Source organism: Eschrichtius robustus, chromosome 5, assembly GCF_028021215.1.
Source record: "Eschrichtius robustus isolate mEscRob2 chromosome 5, mEscRob2.pri, whole genome shotgun sequence".
NCBI lineage: Eukaryota > Metazoa > Chordata > Mammalia > Artiodactyla > Eschrichtiidae > Eschrichtius > Eschrichtius robustus.
This window is the reverse complement of record NC_090828.1, coordinates 39,241,527-39,262,659: the sequence shown is the minus strand read 5'-3', so window position 1 is coordinate 39,262,659 and position 21,133 is coordinate 39,241,527. Positions and strand designations below refer to the sequence as shown.

At 39.1% G+C, this 21,133-nt stretch overlaps 1 protein-coding gene across 3 annotated transcripts in view; it reads right to left on the bottom strand.

The window, feature by feature from the left end:
- HECW2 (HECT, C2 and WW domain containing E3 ubiquitin protein ligase 2) overlaps positions 1-21,133 on the bottom strand; it is a 407,924-nt gene that overhangs the window by 92,792 nt on the left and 293,999 nt on the right. For all 3 annotated transcript variants that reach the window (XM_068544743.1, XM_068544742.1, XM_068544744.1), the window contains exon 14: positions 16,708-16,893. In XM_068544743.1, the coding sequence (XP_068400844.1) occupies positions 16,708-16,893 (186 nt within the window). The remainder of the gene's footprint in view (positions 1-16,707; positions 16,894-21,133) is intronic.

Sequence of the window (21,133 nt, the reverse complement as noted above, 5' to 3'; positions counted from 1 at the left end):
ATTTTCTCATTATAGTGTCTCCTCTATTTGTCCCATCCCAGCCTGACTATCATTCATTCCATTATTTCAGGGCTTTCTCTTAAACATACAATTATTAGTAGTTTCTCAGTTGTTCCACATCTCTATAACCTTATTCCCTGAATGGCACCTCACTATCAGAATTTTTTTTTCTAAAAGCTTTGACTGCATCTCCACTCCAATCCAAAGCCTCTAATGGCTACCTGTTATCTATAGAAAAAATATTCCAACCCTTTGGTCAGTTTTCCAAGACTCTTTACAATCTCCTTCTTACTTCCTTTCCAGTTTGGTCATTGATCATACACCCAGACAAATTCTATCACATACAATGACTCAGGGCAAGACACTTAAGTTCTCTGGGCTATAGATTTCTTATAAAAACATGCCTCCTTCATTCATAATAAACATTTCTCCTCCATAAAGTGATAGGAAGGAAGAAACTATGTCTGTTATGTTTACTGCAGAATCCCTTGTGACATGAAACCACGAATGAGCATAAACCATTTCCCTAAGTTTTGCAGTAAGGATTGCATGTAATGTAGAAAGGCCTTTAAAAATTCTGTTTGTTTGTTTAATTCTAAAACTCGATGCAAGTGTTATTTTTCATTATCATTAGAACAAAATGGTGTTAAGTTTGCAATGTAAAATTCATTCAAGGCAATAATGAAGCCCATTATCTCAAGGATAATTAGAAAATGTAAGTTTTCCATGATCAGATAAAGTTAATTAGGTCAAGATAAAAAGGACTCTTAGGAGAGCCTGGAGACTCATTACTGATAAATGTCAGGACACATGATATATGCCAAATAACCTAAGCAAAAAAGAACTGATGGAGCTCTGTTAACAAAGTACCTTAAAGACTAGGAATGAATGCATCTAGGCAAATCCCAGGGGCAGATGGTATATTTATGCTGATTAAAAATTCACCTTTCCATTATGAAACAAAATGTTTCTGTAGATAATCAGGAAATAGGGCAAAATAATTTGTAAGTAGCTCCCAAATAGGGGGAAAATGACTTCTTTAAAAAAAAATAACTTTAAGCAGAAAGTGCACTAGAAACAAAACAGGGAAATGGCCAGAACAAGAATCCTTGTCTGTCCCTTCTCTCAATATCCGATTTCCAGGTACAAAGACTGGATTAAATGGAAGTCTTGTAGGACGGAGTCATCAACCTTACATCCCTGGGTAATGCTCCCTTTTCCATAACCTATCAGGTGGAATATCTTTCTTCTCTGATCTTGTAAAAACGTACACCAACAATAAACCCTACACAGGCTTGTATTGGCAGGCTCTGGTCTCAAATGTGACACTAGTCCCCGTTTGATTTGAGCTTCTAATACACTTGTACGTATATTATTTCTGCCACTATTTAAAATGTCATAAAATAGAAATTCATTTTTTTAAATACACATTTCAACATAATAGGTATTACAGTCAATTTAATATTCTCTTTATGTATATTAAGATTAAGCTCTTATTACTACAACAATAATATGAGCCATGTTGTTTAAGGGGAAAATACAGAGAGTATGAAAATAGAATTGCCTATTTACTCTACCTAATTTCTTAGGAATGTTTTGAAGGAACAGGTGGTCATTTAGAGGTAATGATGAATCACTTGTAATTATAAGGACTAATGGGTGTGCACATCTAGGTCAGTTGTGATTTACATGGAGTGTCATAGTATAATCTGACTTAAGAGGCTTCTCTAAAATCCATTCTATAAAAAATTATACTGTAAATGCCTTCAGGGTAGGGACTCTTTCTTACTCACTCTGCTCTCCCCAATAGCTTTTAGGGCTGCATCTGGGAGAAAGACAGTGCTCAGTAAATAAACTGCCCAAAACTCGAATAGCAGACTCCTGACCAAAATACAGGGAGACAACTGACAATGAACTAACCAAGTATTAAAAGTAACATTCTTTTATGTAAGCATAGAAATACTGAAAGATTTGAGCAAAATACATGAGAGAAGTGTGTGTGTGTGTGTGTGTGTGTGTGTGTGTGTGTGTGTGTGTGTTGGGTGAAAAGTGTGGAGAGCCGAAGACTATAATACCACAAATAGGATAAAAGGTTTTAAAACACCTCATGTGGACATGGATGAACTATCAAGTTAAAACTTGAGAAGTCCGAGACAAAGTAGTGATTAAATGCTTGGGATCTAGAAAAAGACAAGCCTGGGTCTGAGCTCTAGCTCTACCACTTACTACTGACATAACATTGGGCAAACTACTTAACTTTTTCAAACTACAATTTCCTTTCTGTTAAATAGGTATAATAACGCCTACATCAAAGGAAGATAAAATGAGATGGTTCATATAAATTTTTGAACATAGTACCTGAGACCACTTAAATGTGAGTTAATATTATTATTACTAATAATAACAGTATTAACTTCCGAGACATTTTTCTAAGGATTACAGTGTTTCTCCCTGCAGCCCAAAAACAAAGCTCAAAAAAAAAAAAAAAAAAAGAGGAGAACCAGTGAACCCACATTTCCCAGGCTCCTTGTAGGTACGTATGGCCTAGATTAAGTTCTGGTCAATGAGATGTAAACAGAGGGTCACATGATGCTTCTGGAAAACTCCTTTCCAAGGAGATTTTTACAAGGTAAAGCCCTCCTTCTGTACTTCATTCATTCTGCTCCCTGAAACAAAGATGTAATTGCCGAACCCCAGCAGCCATAACGAACCCTGAAGATGAGGGACGGCTGAGTAAAAAGCCGTAAGGAGCCAAGGCTCTTACAACTTAAGAAACCACCTCAAGAGCCCTAGACTGCCTATCTCTGAACTTCTTTATGTGACAGAATAAAATCTTGTATAGTAAACTTTGTATAGGTCTCTGTCACAATGCAGCCAAACCAAATCCTAATTGATGCACTGAAGTCAGCAAAGAAGAACGCATAAGCCGGCCACCATCATTATAAATAAGGATTTTCACTATTTCATAAATAATGATTTCTCATTATTATTCACCTTTAATACAGTTGGGTAACAGTCCGAGATTTAAGTGAAATGTGGAGTTGGGAAAGTATAAAGCTGAGATTTGAATCCATCTTTCTGACTTCAAAGCCCAGTGAGCAGTGCCTCTTTCCCCTCCCTCTCTTTTTCATAGTTCTCCTCTTTTTCTTCCATTCTTTCTGCCTCCTATTTTTCCTTTTGATATTCTTCCCACTCCCCTCACATAGTACTTGATTTTAGAAAAGTATTGAAGTATTTATTGAATTAGGCCGACAATAACTGTCACTCAGAGCGCTGGGCCTCACCACTGTTTCAGTGCTGAAAAGGTTGCTACTGACGCTGGACAGCAAACTGTACGTCCTCTGCACAATCTGCGCGGCTCCCCTGCTGGAGGCTGGGCTGTGGGTGGAGCATAGGTGCGCATTTGTATTCCACAAGGAGCTCAGTTTCAGAGTAAATGGAATGTGTATACTGTTTACATGTGCTTTTTAAGTCTGCCAAGCACTTGGGGGAAAAGTCTCAATTAAGACCACTATCGAAACCACGCAGCTAGCACACTTAGCGCTGGCCAAGGGCAGCACGAAGAGGCAATTCCTTGGCATGTGCTTTGGCTCTGCTCCACTCCCTGTGTGACCCTGGGCAGGCTTCCTTGGTGCTTTGCTACATCCACGTAAAGGAGATGACTGAGGTCACAACTGAGTTGTGGAAGATGTATTCTACTTTAAAACAAAGATCGAAGCATAGAAAAAATACTGTGCAAATTTTAGGCTTGCCATTTCTATTTGTGATGCACAAATCGATTATGGCACAAAAGTGGATCACTTTCCCATAGGATGTCCTAACTAGTTCAAGCCAGTAATGAAGCTGACCTATTCCTTTTTAAAAAAAATTTAATTTGGGTCACTTTTTATGTCACCATTCTTGAATAGCCTGCCTTTATTTATGAAATTGTCTACCGTGTATCAATAAATACTGTCTGAATAAACAGTATGTTGAGAAGGCAGACCACATTACAAAAAGCAATTGTATCAGAAAAGGAGTCTTTTTCAGATTAGCCACTAGCAAAGCAAATTTTGAACAACACAGATTCCCTACTGTTAAGTTTCATTAAGGAAATTCACTCAAGCTTCCCAGTGCTGGACCAACTAGGGCTAACAATATAATCAAAAACTGAAAGGAATGCAAATACCCAAATTCAAATCTCGTTTTAAAAACTTCTACCCTCTCGCTGCTTCAGGGCATGATCAGAGTCAGAAAATATGGGCTGGATGGAGCCAAGTGGTATTTTAGTGAGGCCAAACAAAATACACTTCTCTCTTTACACAATTCTTTTTTTTAAGCTTCTATTATTTTAAGAAAAGAAAAAGCCATCAGTATTTGTGAAGAAATACCAACCTCAGGCTCAACAAATCTAAGTTACAGAAGTTTGAAATTGTTTCCACTTAACATTTTGCCAAACCAGGAATCCGTATTAAAAGACCGTGTAAACAAAATAAAACAAAAAGCACTTGTATCTATGCTACAGAAAGACATCATCAGATCTTCTTTCTTTCTCTAAAGAGCTATGGAAACAATGAAAGAACAATAATTTAAAAGATAGCAGCACTGCATATTGAATCTGTTCTAACTTCTAGTTTCTCAACTCTATAAAGTCTTAAAATGCTCAAAAAGTTCACTGTAATCTACTTTAATTTTTATTAAGATTGTAATTTACTCACGCATTCTCTCCCTTCCGAAATATAAATCTCAGCTCCTGGTCCCCTCTCTAGTATTTCCCCAATTATAAGGAATAAACATGCTATTATTTTCTCTACATTATATCCCAGACAGAACTCCGTTACCAATACTGGAGATGAAAAGCACTGAATAGTAGAGTTTATTATAACTAAAAAAATAGTCATGCTAACATTTTCTAACATTTGGTTCATCTGAAGGAGTGAGTGGTCCCAAATATCTCATGACATCTATCAATAACAAAAAAGGTAAAGAAGGTTATTTTGTTAAACTGCTGTGATCAGAGATCTACAGTTGCTAGGAGAGAAAACAGGGACACATGGCACTGTGGATAAGTAAAACATCCCCAAAACTTCAGATGTAAAATGTTAGCTAAGGGGGGGGAGTGGTATTTTATCTATTGGGAGTAGTGGTATTTAGGTGTTAGAAGTATAATATACGGGAGCCAGTGACATGCTGGGGATGGCTTGGACCAGCTTACAGGAGCTGATGGTGGAATCTCAAGGAATTCTCAAGCTGGTTGACGATGATGCTGGCAGCCTGAAATTGGCTATGGTGGGAGAATTTACACCATGGAAAGTGGCAAATGTTACAGATCAGCCCTCCTCCCCACCGCCCCTGGGGATCTGGTTGCTAAGCATTTATCAGCACGTCACTGCAGAAGACCAAGGATGGAGTTATCCAAATCAGCACATTTTAGGTAGAACAGAAGGGCATTGCCATGAAATTTTAAAATAGTACTCTACATTTTTTTAAAAGATTCAGTGCTGGTCAGAGGACAACTGTTTAAAGATAAAAGGCAAAGGGCATCTTCATAACTTGGGCAATTCCTTCAATATTCCATGAGTTTAGCATTTTACTCAAAAATACATTCACAAAACCAACCTCTGCTTTAGTCTCTCATTCTGAAAGGTATACTGACCTAGAAGGATTCTTCACCTCTGCCCCTATGTGTGGGTTACTTTTTGGTCTAACAAGACTGTACCCCCTGAAAAATAAGCAAGAGATACTCTAAAAAATATGTGTTATTTATAAATTTAGAGTTTAATTTCATCTCTACCTGGATTGCTGTGTAACTGGAGGTGATTAAACCAGACAACCACCACAAAGAGGTACTAGTTGTTTCAAAGCAATTAAAGAGACGTGCCACAAAAATAACAAATATAGTGCTCTAATGAATGAAAAATATATCTTTCAAAGTGTAGAACTTATTCTGCTAAGAGACTTTTGGGATTCACTTGAAACCTCCAAATATTAAGTTGCATTTTACTCATTAAGATGAACCTGACCCAATAAACTGTGGCCACAGCCCAATAAACTGTGGCCATCAGCATGTGGGATTGAAACCAAAGTCTATGTCATCACTGGGGCAACTTCTACAGCCACATAAGCTATTAGCATCTGGTAAAATGAGAATCCTCAAGTAGGCTCTGACTGTGGTAACTTTCACTGTACAAATATTTGTTCTCTTCTAAAAAAATCTATCCTCATAACCATAACTCCTACTTGCCATGGTCATCGAAGTTGAATATTTGGACCATACTGATACTCAAATCCCCAGTCTGACATCCAAAGTCACAAACCCCTAGAGTTACAAGCTTGGCTTTAGGGATGGATGTCAATTTAGCTGGGTGATATTATAGCTAGTGTTTTTTGTAGGGAAAAACACAAGAAACTATGGGAAAAGACATTTCACTTTAAATAAGGAGATGGTTACCATTTTACATTTTCATTTAAAGAGCCCATGACGTTTATATCACTTTTAAAGTTCAAAGTTTCAGTTTAGGCTCAAGTAGAATGATCTGGGGAAAGCACCCAGTGTTAATACTGTTTGAGAGTATGAAACAAAGAGGCAGGAAAAAAGTTATTCTATATTTAACATCTGAAAGGGGAGTCAAAAATAAACACTTTTCTTAAAAATTAAACCAAATGGTAAGTCCATTATATAAACTTATTAATAAGAAATATCAAGCTTTGCAATATTTTTCTAATTGTCCATGTCATTTTGTATCATTCTCTCTGTTATCCTTAACCCTCTGTAGTGGTGCTTCCACTGATTTTAATCCATTGATATCGGTCACTGATTGTTAATTTTATGTGTCAACTTAACTGGGCCACTGGGTGCCCAGACATTTGGCCAAACATTATTCCGATGTGTCTGTGAGTGTGTTTCTGGATGAGATTCACCTTTCAATCAGTAGACTGAGTTAAGCAGATCACCCTCCCTAATGTGGGTGGGCTGCATCCAATCAATTGAAGGTCAAAAGGCCGAGTAAGAGGGAATTGCCTTGGCCTGACTGAGTTGGGACATTGGCGTTTACTTGGGTCTCAAGCCTGCCGGGTTTTGGATCGGCTCTTATACCATCAGCTCTCCTGTGTGTGTGTGTGTGTGTGTGTGTATATATCTAATGCAGGGTCTCTCAAAATGTTCCCATTACTTCCTTTTTTTTTTTTCTTAATTTTATTTCTTTCTTTCCTTTTTGGCTGCATTCGGTCTTCGTTGTTGTGCGCGGGCTTTCTCTAGTTGTGGCGAGCGGGTGCTACTCTTAGTTGCGGTGTGCGGGCTTCTCATTGCGGTGGCTTCTCTTGTTGTGGAGCACAGACTCTAGGCATGCGGGCTTCAGTAGTTGTGGCACGCGGGCTCAGTAGTTGTGACTCGTGGGCTCTAGAGTGCAGGCTCAGTAGTTGTGGCACACAGGCTTAGTTGCTCCACGGCATGTGGGATCTTCCCGGACCAGGGCTTGAACCCGTGTCCCCTGCATTGGCAGGCAGATTCTTAACCACTGCACCACCAGGGAAGTCCTTTTTTGTTTTGTTTTGTTTTTTTATACATCTTTATTGGAGTATAATTGCTTTACAATGGTGTGTTAGTTTCTTCTGTATAACAAAGTGAATCAGCTATACATATACATATATCCCCATATCTCCTCCCTCTTGCGTCTCCCTCCCACCCTCCCTATCCCACCCCTCTAGGTGGTCACAAAGCACTGAGCTGATCTCCCTGTGCTATGCGGCTTCTTCCCACTAGCTATCTATTTTACATTTGGTAGCGTATATATGTCCATGCCACTCTCTCACTTCGTCCCAGCTTACCCTTCCCCCTTCCCCCTCCCCGTATCCTCAAGTCCATTCTCTATGTCTGCATCTTTATACCTGTCCTGCCCCTAGGTTCTTCAGAACCTTTTTTTTTTTTTTTAGATTCCATATATATGTGTCAGCATACGGTATTTGTTTTTCTCTTTCGGACTTCACTCTGTATGACAGACTCTAGGTCCATCCACCTCACTACAAATAACTCAATTTCATTTCTTTTTATGGCTGAGTAATATTCCATTGTATATATGTGCCATATCTTCTTTATCCATTCATCTGTCAATGGACACTTAGGTTGCTTCCATGTCCTGGCTATTGTAAACAGAGCTGCAATGAATACTGTGGTACATGACTCTTTTTGAATTATGGTTTTCTCAGGGTATATGCCCAGTAGTGGGATTGCTGGGTCATATGGTAGTTCTATTTTTAGTTTTTTAAGGAACCTCCATACTGTTCTCCATAGTGGCTGTATCAATTTACATTCCCACCAACAGTGCAAGAGGGTTCCCTTTTCTCCACACCCTCTCCAACATTTATTATTTGTAGATTTTTTGATGATGGCCATTCTGACTGCTGTGAGGTGATACCTCATTGTAGTTTTGATTTGCATTTCTCTAATGATTAGTAATGTTGAGCATCCTTTCATATGTTTGTTGGCAATCTGTATATATTCTTTGGAGAAATGTCTATTTAGGTTTTCTGCCCATTTTTGGATTGGGTTGTTTGTTTTTTTGATATTGAGCTGCATGAGCTGCTTGTAAATTTTGGAGATTAATCCTTTGTCAGTTGCTTCATTTGCAAATATTTACTCCCATTCTGAGGGTTGTCTTTTTGTCTTGTTTATGGTTTCCTTTGCTGTGCAAAAGCTTTTAAGTTTCACCATACACAAAAATAAACTCAAAATGGATTAAAGACCTAAATGTAAGGCCAGACATTATAAAACTCTTAGAGGAAAACACAGGCAGAACACTCTATGACATAAATGACAGCAAGATCCTTTTTGACCCACCTCCTAGAGAAATGGAAATAAAAAACAAAAATAAACAAATGGGACCTAATGAAACTTAAAAGCTTTTGCACAGCAAGGGAGACCCATTACTTCTCCAAAGGAACCAAACATACCCACCCAGTGTGTTCCTTTTTCCACGTCTTTACTTTGGGTGTTTTCCTTCCTTTCCCATTCCAAATTTTCTCTTCTCCACAATCTAATTTTATCAAAATCCTACTCGTCATTCAGGGTTCAGCTCAAATCCAAACTTCACTATGAAAACTCTCCAGGTATCCCATGCCAGAAATAAGTCTTTCTGTACCTATACTAATGCATGATGCACGTTCTGTTCTTTTATAATCCAAATAAGAGGCATTAAGGGTAAAGTGGTCTGGGCAAGGGGTGCTTAGTGGCTTTACACAGGAAGTGCATGATTCTGTGCAAATGTGTGGATCTGATTTCAGTTCCAGTTCTAAAAAGAAAGTTACTTATTTGACTAAGGATGTTTTTAAAACACTATGTTCATGACCATAGCTTATGGAGATTGTAACCACCAGAGTAGAAGACCACTAATCTAGCAAGAGAACAAATCTACCAGAGAGACCACAATAAACAGAGCACTCATAGCAGAGACACAGAAAATGCTCTGGGTTGTTATACAGGTTTCAGGCAGAAGGAAACACTCGAGGGCAGACTACCGTGCAGTGGTCAAGAACAACATGGACAAAAAGAACAAGAACAACAAAAGGAACCCTGTTGTGACAAAACTATTCTGTTGGACCACCTCAGTTAAGGGAGATCAGCTGTTTGTTGAGAGGAGGAATGGGACACTGACACTAATTCTTCAGTGTATCTTTTATATGTCATTGTGTATTTCCCATTAGAGTAAGGATTTAACCATCAATAACAAATCTTTATCATTTTTATAAAAGTCTAAACTGATGAAGCTCTTTAGTTATTGTTCTACTTACTGTAGATTCTTGCTTCTACCTAACCATTCACATCAAGATTTTGGAGAGCTGGGTAGGAATAACCAAGTGAGTAGCATTCCTGGCTTAGTGTGCTGTATGGTCCATTTTATTTTGTAGGTGTTTGAATAATCCATATTTTGCTTTCCCCAAACTAAGTCATAAACCTCTAGAGGCTTGTAATTGTACTGCTTTTATCTTCTACACTATAGGTAATAATAAGTCAATTACTGAATAAAGTGTTTAATTATAATTCTAATTGTTTTTCTTCCATTTGTAATCCCATGACTATCTAAGTGGATGCCAACCACAGCCCCAGGAGCTGGACAGGACAGGTTACTAGCCCTCATTTTAGAGAAAACTGGGGTTTGTAGAAGTTAGATCAGAAAGACAGCGATGGATCCAGGAATCCTCATCCACAGCAGCATAATTTCCTCAAATCCTCCAAATTAAAAATGAGAAGGAAGGAAGGGAGGGAGGGAGGGAGGAAAGAAAGAAGAAAGAAAGGAGCAAAGGAGGAAAGAATTTTTAAAAATGAAGAAAGAAAAAACACTCCTAAGTAACATTTGGTTTTCCTTATTAAAACTCATATTTGTCTACCAGATATATTATCCCCATGAGCACACACTAATGATCAAACCTAGCCAAGAACCAGAAGCATTTTAACTAAGTCACATTTTAATACTACTGATACATATTTCTTGCATAAATATAAAAAGTTTATATCAACAATGTAACTCAGATCTCAAATTACCCTTGATTTTCACAGTCCTGAGAGTGTACAAAGGTTTAAGAACTACTGCAATAAGAAGTAAGAAGAGATTTTCTTTCTCTACTGGCCTACTGTCTTTGCTTATATGTTTTGTTTCAAATAAGGCAAGTCAAAATGTGTCCTGTATGTTAGTTGAAAATCCTAGACCTTAGGTACAACAAATATGTACACGTAGATGTTGATCACAGTCTCATGAGGACTATCCTGCATAAAATAAAATGTGGGTTAATTCCCAGAATCAAAATGATTAAGGAAATCAAGTAATGGAACAAAATACTGATTAAAACGTAGTGTGGAATTCTGAACAAGATACCTTTCCAAATGTAATTAAAAGTAGAAAGAAAAGCATTACATATTTGATGTCAAACCCAGTTTGGAACTGTATCATCTAATCTTTAAGACTGAAGAATCAAAGATCTATAAAATCTAGGACGTAAAAAGGGAAACTTAGTCTTCCTCTAATTCAACCTATTAATTTTTTAAACAGCTTTACTGAGATATAACTCAGATACTGTACAATTCACCCATTTAAAGCATATAATCCACTGTTTTTAGTATATATACAGGATTGTGCAACTATCACCATAATATAATTTTAGAACATTCTCTCCTCCAAAAGAAACCACATAGCTATTAGCATTCACTCCCCATTCCATCTCCAACCCAAGGAAACCACCAATCTACTTTCTATCTCTATAGATTTGCATATTCTGGACATTTCATATAAATGGAATAGTATAATATGTGATATTTTGTGACCAATTTCTTTTACTTAGCAAATATTTTCAAGGTTTACCATACTGTATCAGTATTTCATTCCTTTGTATTGTTAAACAGTATTCCACTGTACGGATCTACCACATTCATTTATTCATTTATCAGTTGACGGACATTTGGGTTGTTTCTACCCTCTGGCTATTTTGAACAATGCTACTGTGAACATTTGTGTACAAGTTTTTGTTTGGAAGCACATTTTCATTTCTCTTGGGTATATACCTAACTGTGGAATTGCTGGATCATGTGGCAACTCTTTGTATAAACATTTTTCCGAAGAAGATATACAAATGACCAATAAACACATCAAATGACGATCAACCTATTCATTTGTAGAGATAAAGAAAGTCAGACCTAGGAAATTTAAATGATGTATCCCAAGCCAGTTAGATGGCTAGTGGCCAGTGAGGTCTAGACTAACCTTACACAGGAAAATTATTACAGGATTTGGATACAGAAAGACATGGATCTGTATACAAGAGTTTACTTGCACACTTAACCTCTTTGAGCACTGGTTTCTTCATCTATAGCAAAACCTATTCCATAGGATTATTGTGAAAGTTAAATGAGCTAATATAATATCCTATCATAGAACCTGGCATCTAATAAGTCATCAATATATGTGAATTTCATTCCTTTCCATTATTCTATGCGTCCCTAGCATAAGGACTCTATGGTATTTAAGCGTGAAGTCATGTATGTGTTTCTGGTGAGGTGTCCTCTAGTAAACTACCTATGATCTAATCAAAACCTATATGTATGACTCAGCCTTGAAGGATATCAGTAATCCCAGTACCTGGATTGGAACTCTTCTTCCTTGGAATGATAAAATATCTCTCATTTCCGAAGACAATCTCTCCCAATAGAGTGTAGCAGTTAAGAGTCATACTCCTAAAGTTAGAATCCTGAATTCCTCACTTGCTTCCTAATACACACATTATTTAACATCTCTAAATTTCAATAAAATGTAGATAATAATAATAACACCCACCTCATAAACTTCCATGAGGTCTAAATAAGATAATTCATGAAAAAGTACCTAGTACAGTGCCTGGCACATGGTATAAGCTTCACAAATGCAGGTATCATCATTATCACCCTTGTCACTGTCATTTTCATCATTATCCTCATCTTACCTAGTAAGGCCTGATATTCTGTTCTTACTCTTTAACTAACAGTCAATTAAAAAAATATATTTTACTTCTTTTATGTAAGTCAAGGACATTTTTCACTCTAGAACTCTCAAAAAAAAAAAAAAAAAAAAAGCAATTCAAATCTAGACTCCTGTGAAATCTCACCCAATTTAAACCTTTGGCCTTAAGTAATTAGAAAAAAAAAGTCTCTTCCAAAACTGAAGACAGCTAAAGTGTGGTACAAGCATAATCACTACCTTGTTCAAACATGTAATACGAAAAATCCAAGACAACATATGCATTAAGAGAGGTCAAATCAGGCGAATCTTAGGAGCTACTTCTGGTGAGAGCACAGGAGAAGGAGGGAGTGGCAATGAGGAGAGAGCCTGGAAGCTTCCTCATTTGTCCAAAGCAGACATCACTGAATAACCAGGAATCTACAGGTGACAAGTTTCATTCATTCATCAAACTTGTTTTGAGAATCTTCTATATGAATGGCACTGGGGTTGAAGAGGGGGTAATTAAACAATAAACAGGAGAACTCTCAAGAAAGGGATCATCTGCTTGGGAAGATAAAATAAGTTAATAACTATACCATGAGACAGATGGGGATAGCTGTCATGAAACACTGCAAGGGAGACTCTATGGGAAGTCGCTTATGCCTGGAGAGCCAAGAGCAATCCACCCAATATGCTGCCCTTCGATGATGTGTCTAAAAGCCCCCACCCCCTCAACTATGGTAGGAGACCCTACCACAGGCTCCCAGAGCACCTTTTACTACCTTCACTGTAATTGCTAGAAGATATGCATTCACCCTCCTCACTGGTGAGAGGCAGGGTAAAAGCACAGACTTTGGAGCTGGACGTCTTGAGTCAAATCCAATTCTATCACATACTAATTATAGGACCTTGGTCAATTTGCCATGCTATGCTTCAGTTTCCTCTTCTAGAAAATATGGATAAAAATAGCAGTTATGTACAAGGCTGCTGTGAGTATGGAAGGAATTAATCTAAGTGCTTATAACATGTGTAGCACACAGCCAATGCTACATACTACATAATGCTACACTGTTAGCTTGTATCATTGTTATCACAGTGGCATGTACATAGTAGGCATTCAGAAGTGTGTTGAATGGCAAAACAAATGAAAACACAAAAGGAAGATGTTGCACTTGAGAAGACAACATGGAGCCAAATTTCATAAACCTGAGCAGCTAAGTTTGACAACGTTCCTCTTAAGAACCATTTCTTTTCATGCAGGTGAGGATTTGGCCATCCTATTCCATGTCAATTCTAGAAATCAGTCATCACTGTGGGGAAAAAAAAACTCATAGTATTTAATAGCTTTCGATGTTACATTAAATGGGGCAAAAAGTTTACTCCCTTTAAATGTTCTAGAGGTAAAGCTATTCATTAAAAAGGGGAGCTAAAATTTCAGGCTGGAAGAAACCTATTAACTGCCTGGATGATGGGAGCCATGACTTTTAAAGTACAGTCAAAAGCAGCACAGCCAAATACAGACATGGCAAGAGCCTTTCCCAAATGTTCTTTTAAGCTATTTTAGTTCATTGGAAGCCAATCATTTGTACAGGAAGGATAGGGGAGAAGCACAGGGAGATATACCTGCTTTCACTAAGGTACCCAGCTTAGCTAAAAACCTTATTAAAGTCCAAATGCACAAAGTAGAGGAATCAGGCTAAAGTGATAATCTTTCAGGCCTGTCTGATAATCCATTTTGTCCACAAGGCCAGGGGTCCTTCCACATCTTTCATGCCACACAGCATTCAAATGCAAAGCCACCAACAGACTGTGAGGTCAGCTATCTACCAGCCCACATCCAGGGCTCTTTACAATGCCTACAACTTCAGGCTGAAACCCCAAATGAATCCAAACCCTCAGGAAAAGATGGATGGTTATGTTACCCACACAGCCGAGATAACGTTTACCTCTGTTTAACTATCGAAACTTTATAAAAGCTATGAGACAGAATTTGTTCTTAAGAATACATCGTAACTCATCTTAAATAGTATCCGAAGTTTAACTTTTCTCAAGGTTCAGGTGTTATTAATAAGAAGCTCTCTCCTGAAGCGTGTCTGGCAAGTTGTGACTGGCAAGAAAGGAACCTCCCCTTCCGTGTCTGCATGATAAGTTCCCGATTCCCTTTAGCTAAGGATACAAAATGACTTAGCAAGTTAAGTCTCTATATAGAGCAGAAATACATGCAGTGTTATCTCAACTTGGGTTTCCCTGGACCTATGGTTCTCTAATGAGTATACCTCCTCATGACACCAGGTAAAATATTGTCAGAGTTGAGAACAGAGCTGAATTCTTCGTCTGCAAATGCTCTTTTATATGTAGGTATGATACCATCAATATTTTCCAAAGTCCTTTCTTGGACCACCTGTGCCCTTCCATTTAGTAGAATGTTTACAAACACTGGGCTCTCAGGCTGCTGACCCATACTCAGCACCAGCAAAGCGACATCCTCCTCTGGAAGGAGAGAGCACAGGAAGTGCCGTGTCCCTGCTTGCAGTTCCTAGTGTCCTGGAAAGGCTTCCCTGCCATGCCCACCAGACTCTGATACAACGCCATTCTATCTGTGGTCCAGGGACCTAATCACAAATCCATTCTCTTTCATCTATTCTACTTCATGCTTGCCACTTCTAATCTTCTCTAGGCTGGGAATTAGAGGTTTACTAAAAAAAAGTTTACAGAAATCAAGTCAATAGTTTCAATGAAAGTCTGATGGGTTCCTCCCATGCATTAAAATACATACATGTACTTTGTAGTATCTAATTTGACTGCTTATAAGTTCTTAAATAAGATTGTTGGAAGCTGAGTTCAGGATGAGTAAGATGCTACTGTGGTATTATTGCCAGAGGGTACTTTGGGGGAGAACGGCATTTATTGAGTACTTTCCACATTCCATTCGCCTTGAATGCTCTTCCCTGATATGGTTTACTTCTCACCTCGTTCAAGTCTGTGTGCATGTAGAGCCTTATCTGTGAGGCCTTTCGCAGCCACCCTGTATAAAATAACCCTCCACTCCTGCCTTTCTCTAGACCCTGTCTCCTGCTTTCTTTTAAATCATAGCTTTAATCAGCTCTTGGCATGCTATGTATTTACTTATCTGCCCATTGCCCATCTCTTTCCATCAGAATGGCAGTTCCATGGAGTCGTTGGCTTATCTGTTTTGCACAGGTGCTCAATAAATATTTGTTGAATGAAAAAGTCAAGCACAGTTATTGTAAATATCTTGTCAATTTAATCCTCCCCACCCTACAAGTCACATATTTCAAGCCTTTTTATAGATAGGGAAACTGAGGTTGGTTACTCAATACTTGGAGAGCATAATGTGGTGGTTAAGAGCATGGACCCTTGAACCAGACTGCCTGGGTTACAGCCCAGCTCAGACACTGCTCACCTCTGTGACACTGGGCAAGTCACTGAACCATTCTGGACCTGGGACCCTTTATATGTAAGTAGCAATAATAATAACAGTATTGCCTTACGGAGTTGTTGAGAAGAGCTTAAACATATAAAGGGCTTAAACAGTTCATGGCTCATAGTAGGTGCTGAACGAGAGTTAATAAATAAAATCGTAGCTGAGAAACACCTTATAAGAATTACTAACTTTCTCATTCTGATTTCTTACTTATATAACAACCTCCTGATTACAAGCCAGCTTTCTGGTTCATCCGTCGAAGAAGGAAGTACGGATGTGGTTACCCGGCCTGTGTGAGAGTTACGTATTTCTCATCATAAATTCATCAATCTGTGAATCTTGTTTAATGTGCTAACAAAACCAGGGTTCTGAATAAACAAGACTGAGGCCCAAACCCTGACGGTGTCACAGACACACCTTGCGCTGTCGCTTAGCAACCTCCTAGCCACCTTCTCCAAACACTGCCGCAACTTGTATTCAACTACCCACAACACAAGCTGTATAGCTAGGAGAAGGAAGTGTTGTTGCCCAAGAAACCTTTTCTCTAATCAGTAGAAAATGGTGAGAGATTACAATTCAAAGAAAATCCAGGGGAAGTGAGTGTTTTGCCCAACAAGTGCCCTCACGGCCATCCACCGCATACACTGCTTCAGAAGAGTGTAGCAATGGTTCATGGTATCAAACAACCTGCTTGTCCAGGTTTCCCTTGAACCAGGTCACACAGGGCTTTCAGCCCTCACTTGAAGGGTAGGGCCCAGTGCCAAAGCCACAAGCAGCCCACAGTCACACGGAGGCTTCCCCATGGCAACTCCCGCAAGTTACCTTGCCCTGATGATCGTGTTTCATTTCCCAGCCCCTCGGCAGCTCCAGTTGTTTGTTTGCAAACATGTTGAGGAATCCCACAAGGTCCCGGTTATGCTGGTAGCGTTCAAAGTGGTGGGTGTCCCGCCGGACTTTGGTGATCATGTGCTTCAAACACGTGTTGTTTGTAAACATGCGGTAGGCACTCTGGAGAGGATGGAAAAACAATGTTAATCTGCTTTGGGACATGCAAAAGCAACATATATACTCCCATGGGCATATTTAATCTTTGGATGGTATACAGGCTTCAGTGTAACTCTAGACCCACACATGGAAACAGCAGACAAAGCAAAATAATTTTGCTCAAAATAAAATAGACTACAGAAAATCAGGGAGTCTTCACTAATGATTCTAGTTTTCTAAGGAAAAAGAATGCTGTCGAGTCTCATTTTACAGGTGATGTAAGATCCTAAAGTTGGTTTTAGGCAAAACCCACACAGTCGAAATCACACCATGCTGGAGACAAACATACCACCTCACAGTGAGCCCCAATACAGCCAGTGTTTCCTCCAGCACAGGAACAGATCATTGGCTCTTTGGGTGAGTGCCAATGAAGCAGCTGGCGTAACATTTAGGAGCCAAGTTGTATGAAAAAATGCTTGGCCATGTATTTGAATATTAGAAGTACATGCAGTGGGCTGAGTTGTTCTCACTGAGAGTCATATTCAGCTGAGACCAGAGTAGACTGGAGTTTTTCATCTCACTCCTGCTTGGAGGCATAATCTCAGTAAATGGAATGGCAGGCAGAACTACCTGGACTGTATAACTCAGTATTTTTTTTTTCTTTCTCCCTCTCTTTTTCCTGTGTGTACACACACACACAGACATATATATATATATATATATATATATATATATATATATATATATATATCTCGCTAAATTTACATGATTGAAATACACATTTAATAAAACTCCATTATACCAGCACATACAAAAAAGTGATTGTTTTGTAAAAGTCTCATGATACTTAAAGAAGAGTCCAAAAAAGGGCCATGGGCTGTCTGCATATGAGTCAGGCAACAAATATTCAATGCACAATACCATGTGCCAAGCAGTAGAAAAGGAGTAACTGTATAGAGCTATTTCCTTAAGTCATCAGAGGGAATGTGATATTCATGAAATTGACCAACCGTGAATGATCTCTCCTGGAATGCTATTCTTCTCACGTAGATTCAAAGGGCTTTGGATTCCTCTTATCTTTAGTGTCCCAGGGACACCAGACTAAGTCTGGAGGCCTTCAGGCTTTACTTCATGGGTTCTGTTATTTATTTCCTTTTAGACAGACCAAGGCAAACCCAAAAGAAACCAGAATCCCTGGAAATCGTTTCACGTTAATAAACATTTACTGTGCTGGTTATTGAGGATAAAAGATAAATGAGTATGAGGACAGTCAACAGTGCTCCTGCCTTTCCAGGGTCCCTCAGGATGTGCCATGTCCAGGTCAAAGCATTTATTGCCGATGGGAATCCCTCTAGAGCTTTCTTTTCTTTGGTACAGTGAGCACAGCAACCGGCCATGTTTGAAATAGTGGCTGCTTCCCAGTCTGGGTTCCCGGGTCTCTGAAGGCTACAGGGATCAGAGAACCCTGACAACCCAATGTGGAATGAGAAACAAACCTTTGCTGGCTTAAGCCACTGAGATTTTTTGGTCACCGTTATTGATGTATAACCTAAACTACATAAAGTAACTTTTCTACCATTACTCTGATTGATTCGCTGTCATTGTATACTTTTTGCTTTGCATGAAAATATTTTTCCTCTATCAAAATGGAAGGAAGGGTGGAAGGAAGGGAGGGAGGGAGGGAAGGCCAGCCACATTAAACTGTCCTCAAATAGTAGTGTGCTAGTTCCTTAGTACACCTGAGTAGAAAATATTTTGAGGTCACATTTCAACCCGACAGTCTAAATGAGAGGAGGTTTGATGGCTGTGAGAAATTATGAGGTTCAGAGCACAGAGCACTGCCAAAGCAGGCAGGCCCGTGCAGGGGCTCTGGGCAATTAGAGAGCACGAGAGAATAAGAAAATGATACCATGAAAGCAGAGAAGGAGACTAATAAAAGAAGTTGGAGGGTGTCAGAGACAAACGTTAGCTAACTCACAGTTTAGCCTGTGGCTGACCCTTCCTTGGATTCTTACGTACAATCAGCAAGGCATCTGTTTTCTGCATTTGGCTCCATGTTGCTGATATATTTTCACAGAAGCCATTACAAGCACAGAGGCCAGAGACCACACTAGCTTCTGTGATGGCGATGGTAATGAACTTTCAAGTCATACTCCCTAATAAGTCTCTCTGGGGACAAATTATTGCAGGATAATTCTGTCAGATAAATCATGTCATTAACTGTCTTCTAAATAGGTGTATGTCCTGTCACCCTTCCTTCTCCTTCCGCCCATTAAAATAAGAGGCCACATCCTGATTCTTTATCTAGAGCACCAGAAATGCTCCTCACTGTGCTAAAGAAAAGCAGCAGAACTTCATTAGGGCAAGCAGTGGTAATGAGGTGAAGGAACCCACTCCAGCCTCAGGCACGAAGCAACTCCCTGGGGTTGGACAGCTCTTTAAGCACAGGAGTCTTAAGGCTGGTCTTATAATTAATTATGTCCTTTCATCTTCCTCCTCTCCACTCAGTGAGACGTGTAATAGAGTGCCAAGTTCAACGGATCTTTGCAAAAAGCATCTACCAAAGTAAATTAAGTGTAAGGAAGATTTCTCTCATCAGTAACCAGCAAACAACCTTTAGAACCACAGCTTTTTCAAGTCTGAATAATATGCACATGACTATTAGGGTCTATTTAAAACACATAAGGCAAACAGGAACACCCCTCTAGACCGCTACATGTCTATAAGAAACTACATACATACTTATTTACATATATATGTTTACTCATACATGTATATATGTATGTATTTGTAACATTTATACAGGTCTATGCTTATATACACATGTTTATTCTTTTTCTGAATATATAGTTTATATGTTTATTTAATATATATAGTATTGTTTTAAATATATATTTTTAAATTTTATTATTATTTATTTATTTATTCATTTTTGACTGTGTTGGGTCTTCATTTCTGTGCGAGGGCTTTCCCCAGCTGCGGCAAGCGGGGCCCACTCTTCATGGCGGTGCCCGGGCCTCCCACTGTCACGGCCTCTCCCGCTGCGGAGCACAGGCTCCAGACGCGCAGGCTCAGCAGCTGTGGCTCACGGGCCTAGTTGCTCCGCGGCATGTGGGATCCTCCCAGACCAGGGCTCGAACCCGTGTCCCCTGCATCGGCAGGCAGACTCTCAACCACTGTGCCACCAGGGAAGCCCTATAGTATTGTTTTAAAATATATATTTTATATATGTATATACATATATATATGATCTGAAATATAAATATCCTTTCTGAGTAATTTTGTTCAGAAAAGATATTTATACTCCAGTTCATACAGAACTATGGTGAGGATTCTAGTCACAGCTCATGGACAGAGACAAAGAAAGTAATTTACTCTCTGCCTCAATTTGCTCAACTATTATAAGACAGGATAATAGCAACTGCCCTGATTTATTCATAGGCATGTGGGATTTAAATCCAGTGGAACAAAGGATGTAAAAGTGCTTTGAAGAGGTAAAAATCACTGTAAAAATATAGAGTGGAAGTAAGTACAAGAATACATAAGGGATTATACCTATCACGACGACATTCTAACAGATGAATGATAGTACTAAAACTGTTCTCTACTTTCAGTCATTGAAGATCTTGGGTGAGCATCCCACTTTCTGTTAAGGGAAGAAGGGTCTCATAACCTCTCACTAATTATGTGCTAAGCCCTGTGCTAAACCCTGAGGATACAGAGATGAGCACAGCCTGATCACTCAAAGGGACGGAGAAGGAAGATTATAGGGGGAGGTGGGAGGAAGGGGTTCACTGGAGGCAGAAAGTAGAGCTTGGGAAACAGAGGCCACAGTAGCAGTGAAAATGCTGAAACACACTGATAGAACCAGCAGAGCTAAGAATGACAGCAGTCCAAAGAGTTGAGAAATACTAAACAGGTGGGATTAGGTTGAAAGAGCTTCGTCTTCAGGCGTCTTTATTCTCCCTCTGGGGTTCAGTGGGTCTAACTGGAAAGGGATCCTTTTCTGTGTTTGAGTTGTTGTTTTGTTTTGGTCTTCTAGGAAAAATATGCAGTAAAGGGATCTGATCTTCTACCCGAAACAAAAGTAGAGTAGGAAAGGGCAAATGGACCTATTTCACAGCAGTCTCATGATAATGCACAGAACGATCTCACCTGGGAAGCTGCTGCATGTGGACTCACAAGCAGCGAGGCAAGTTGGCAACTGTTAACAGTAGACAGAGCCCCTTCAAATGAACCCCAAAGGGTGTAAAGTTTTCTTGTC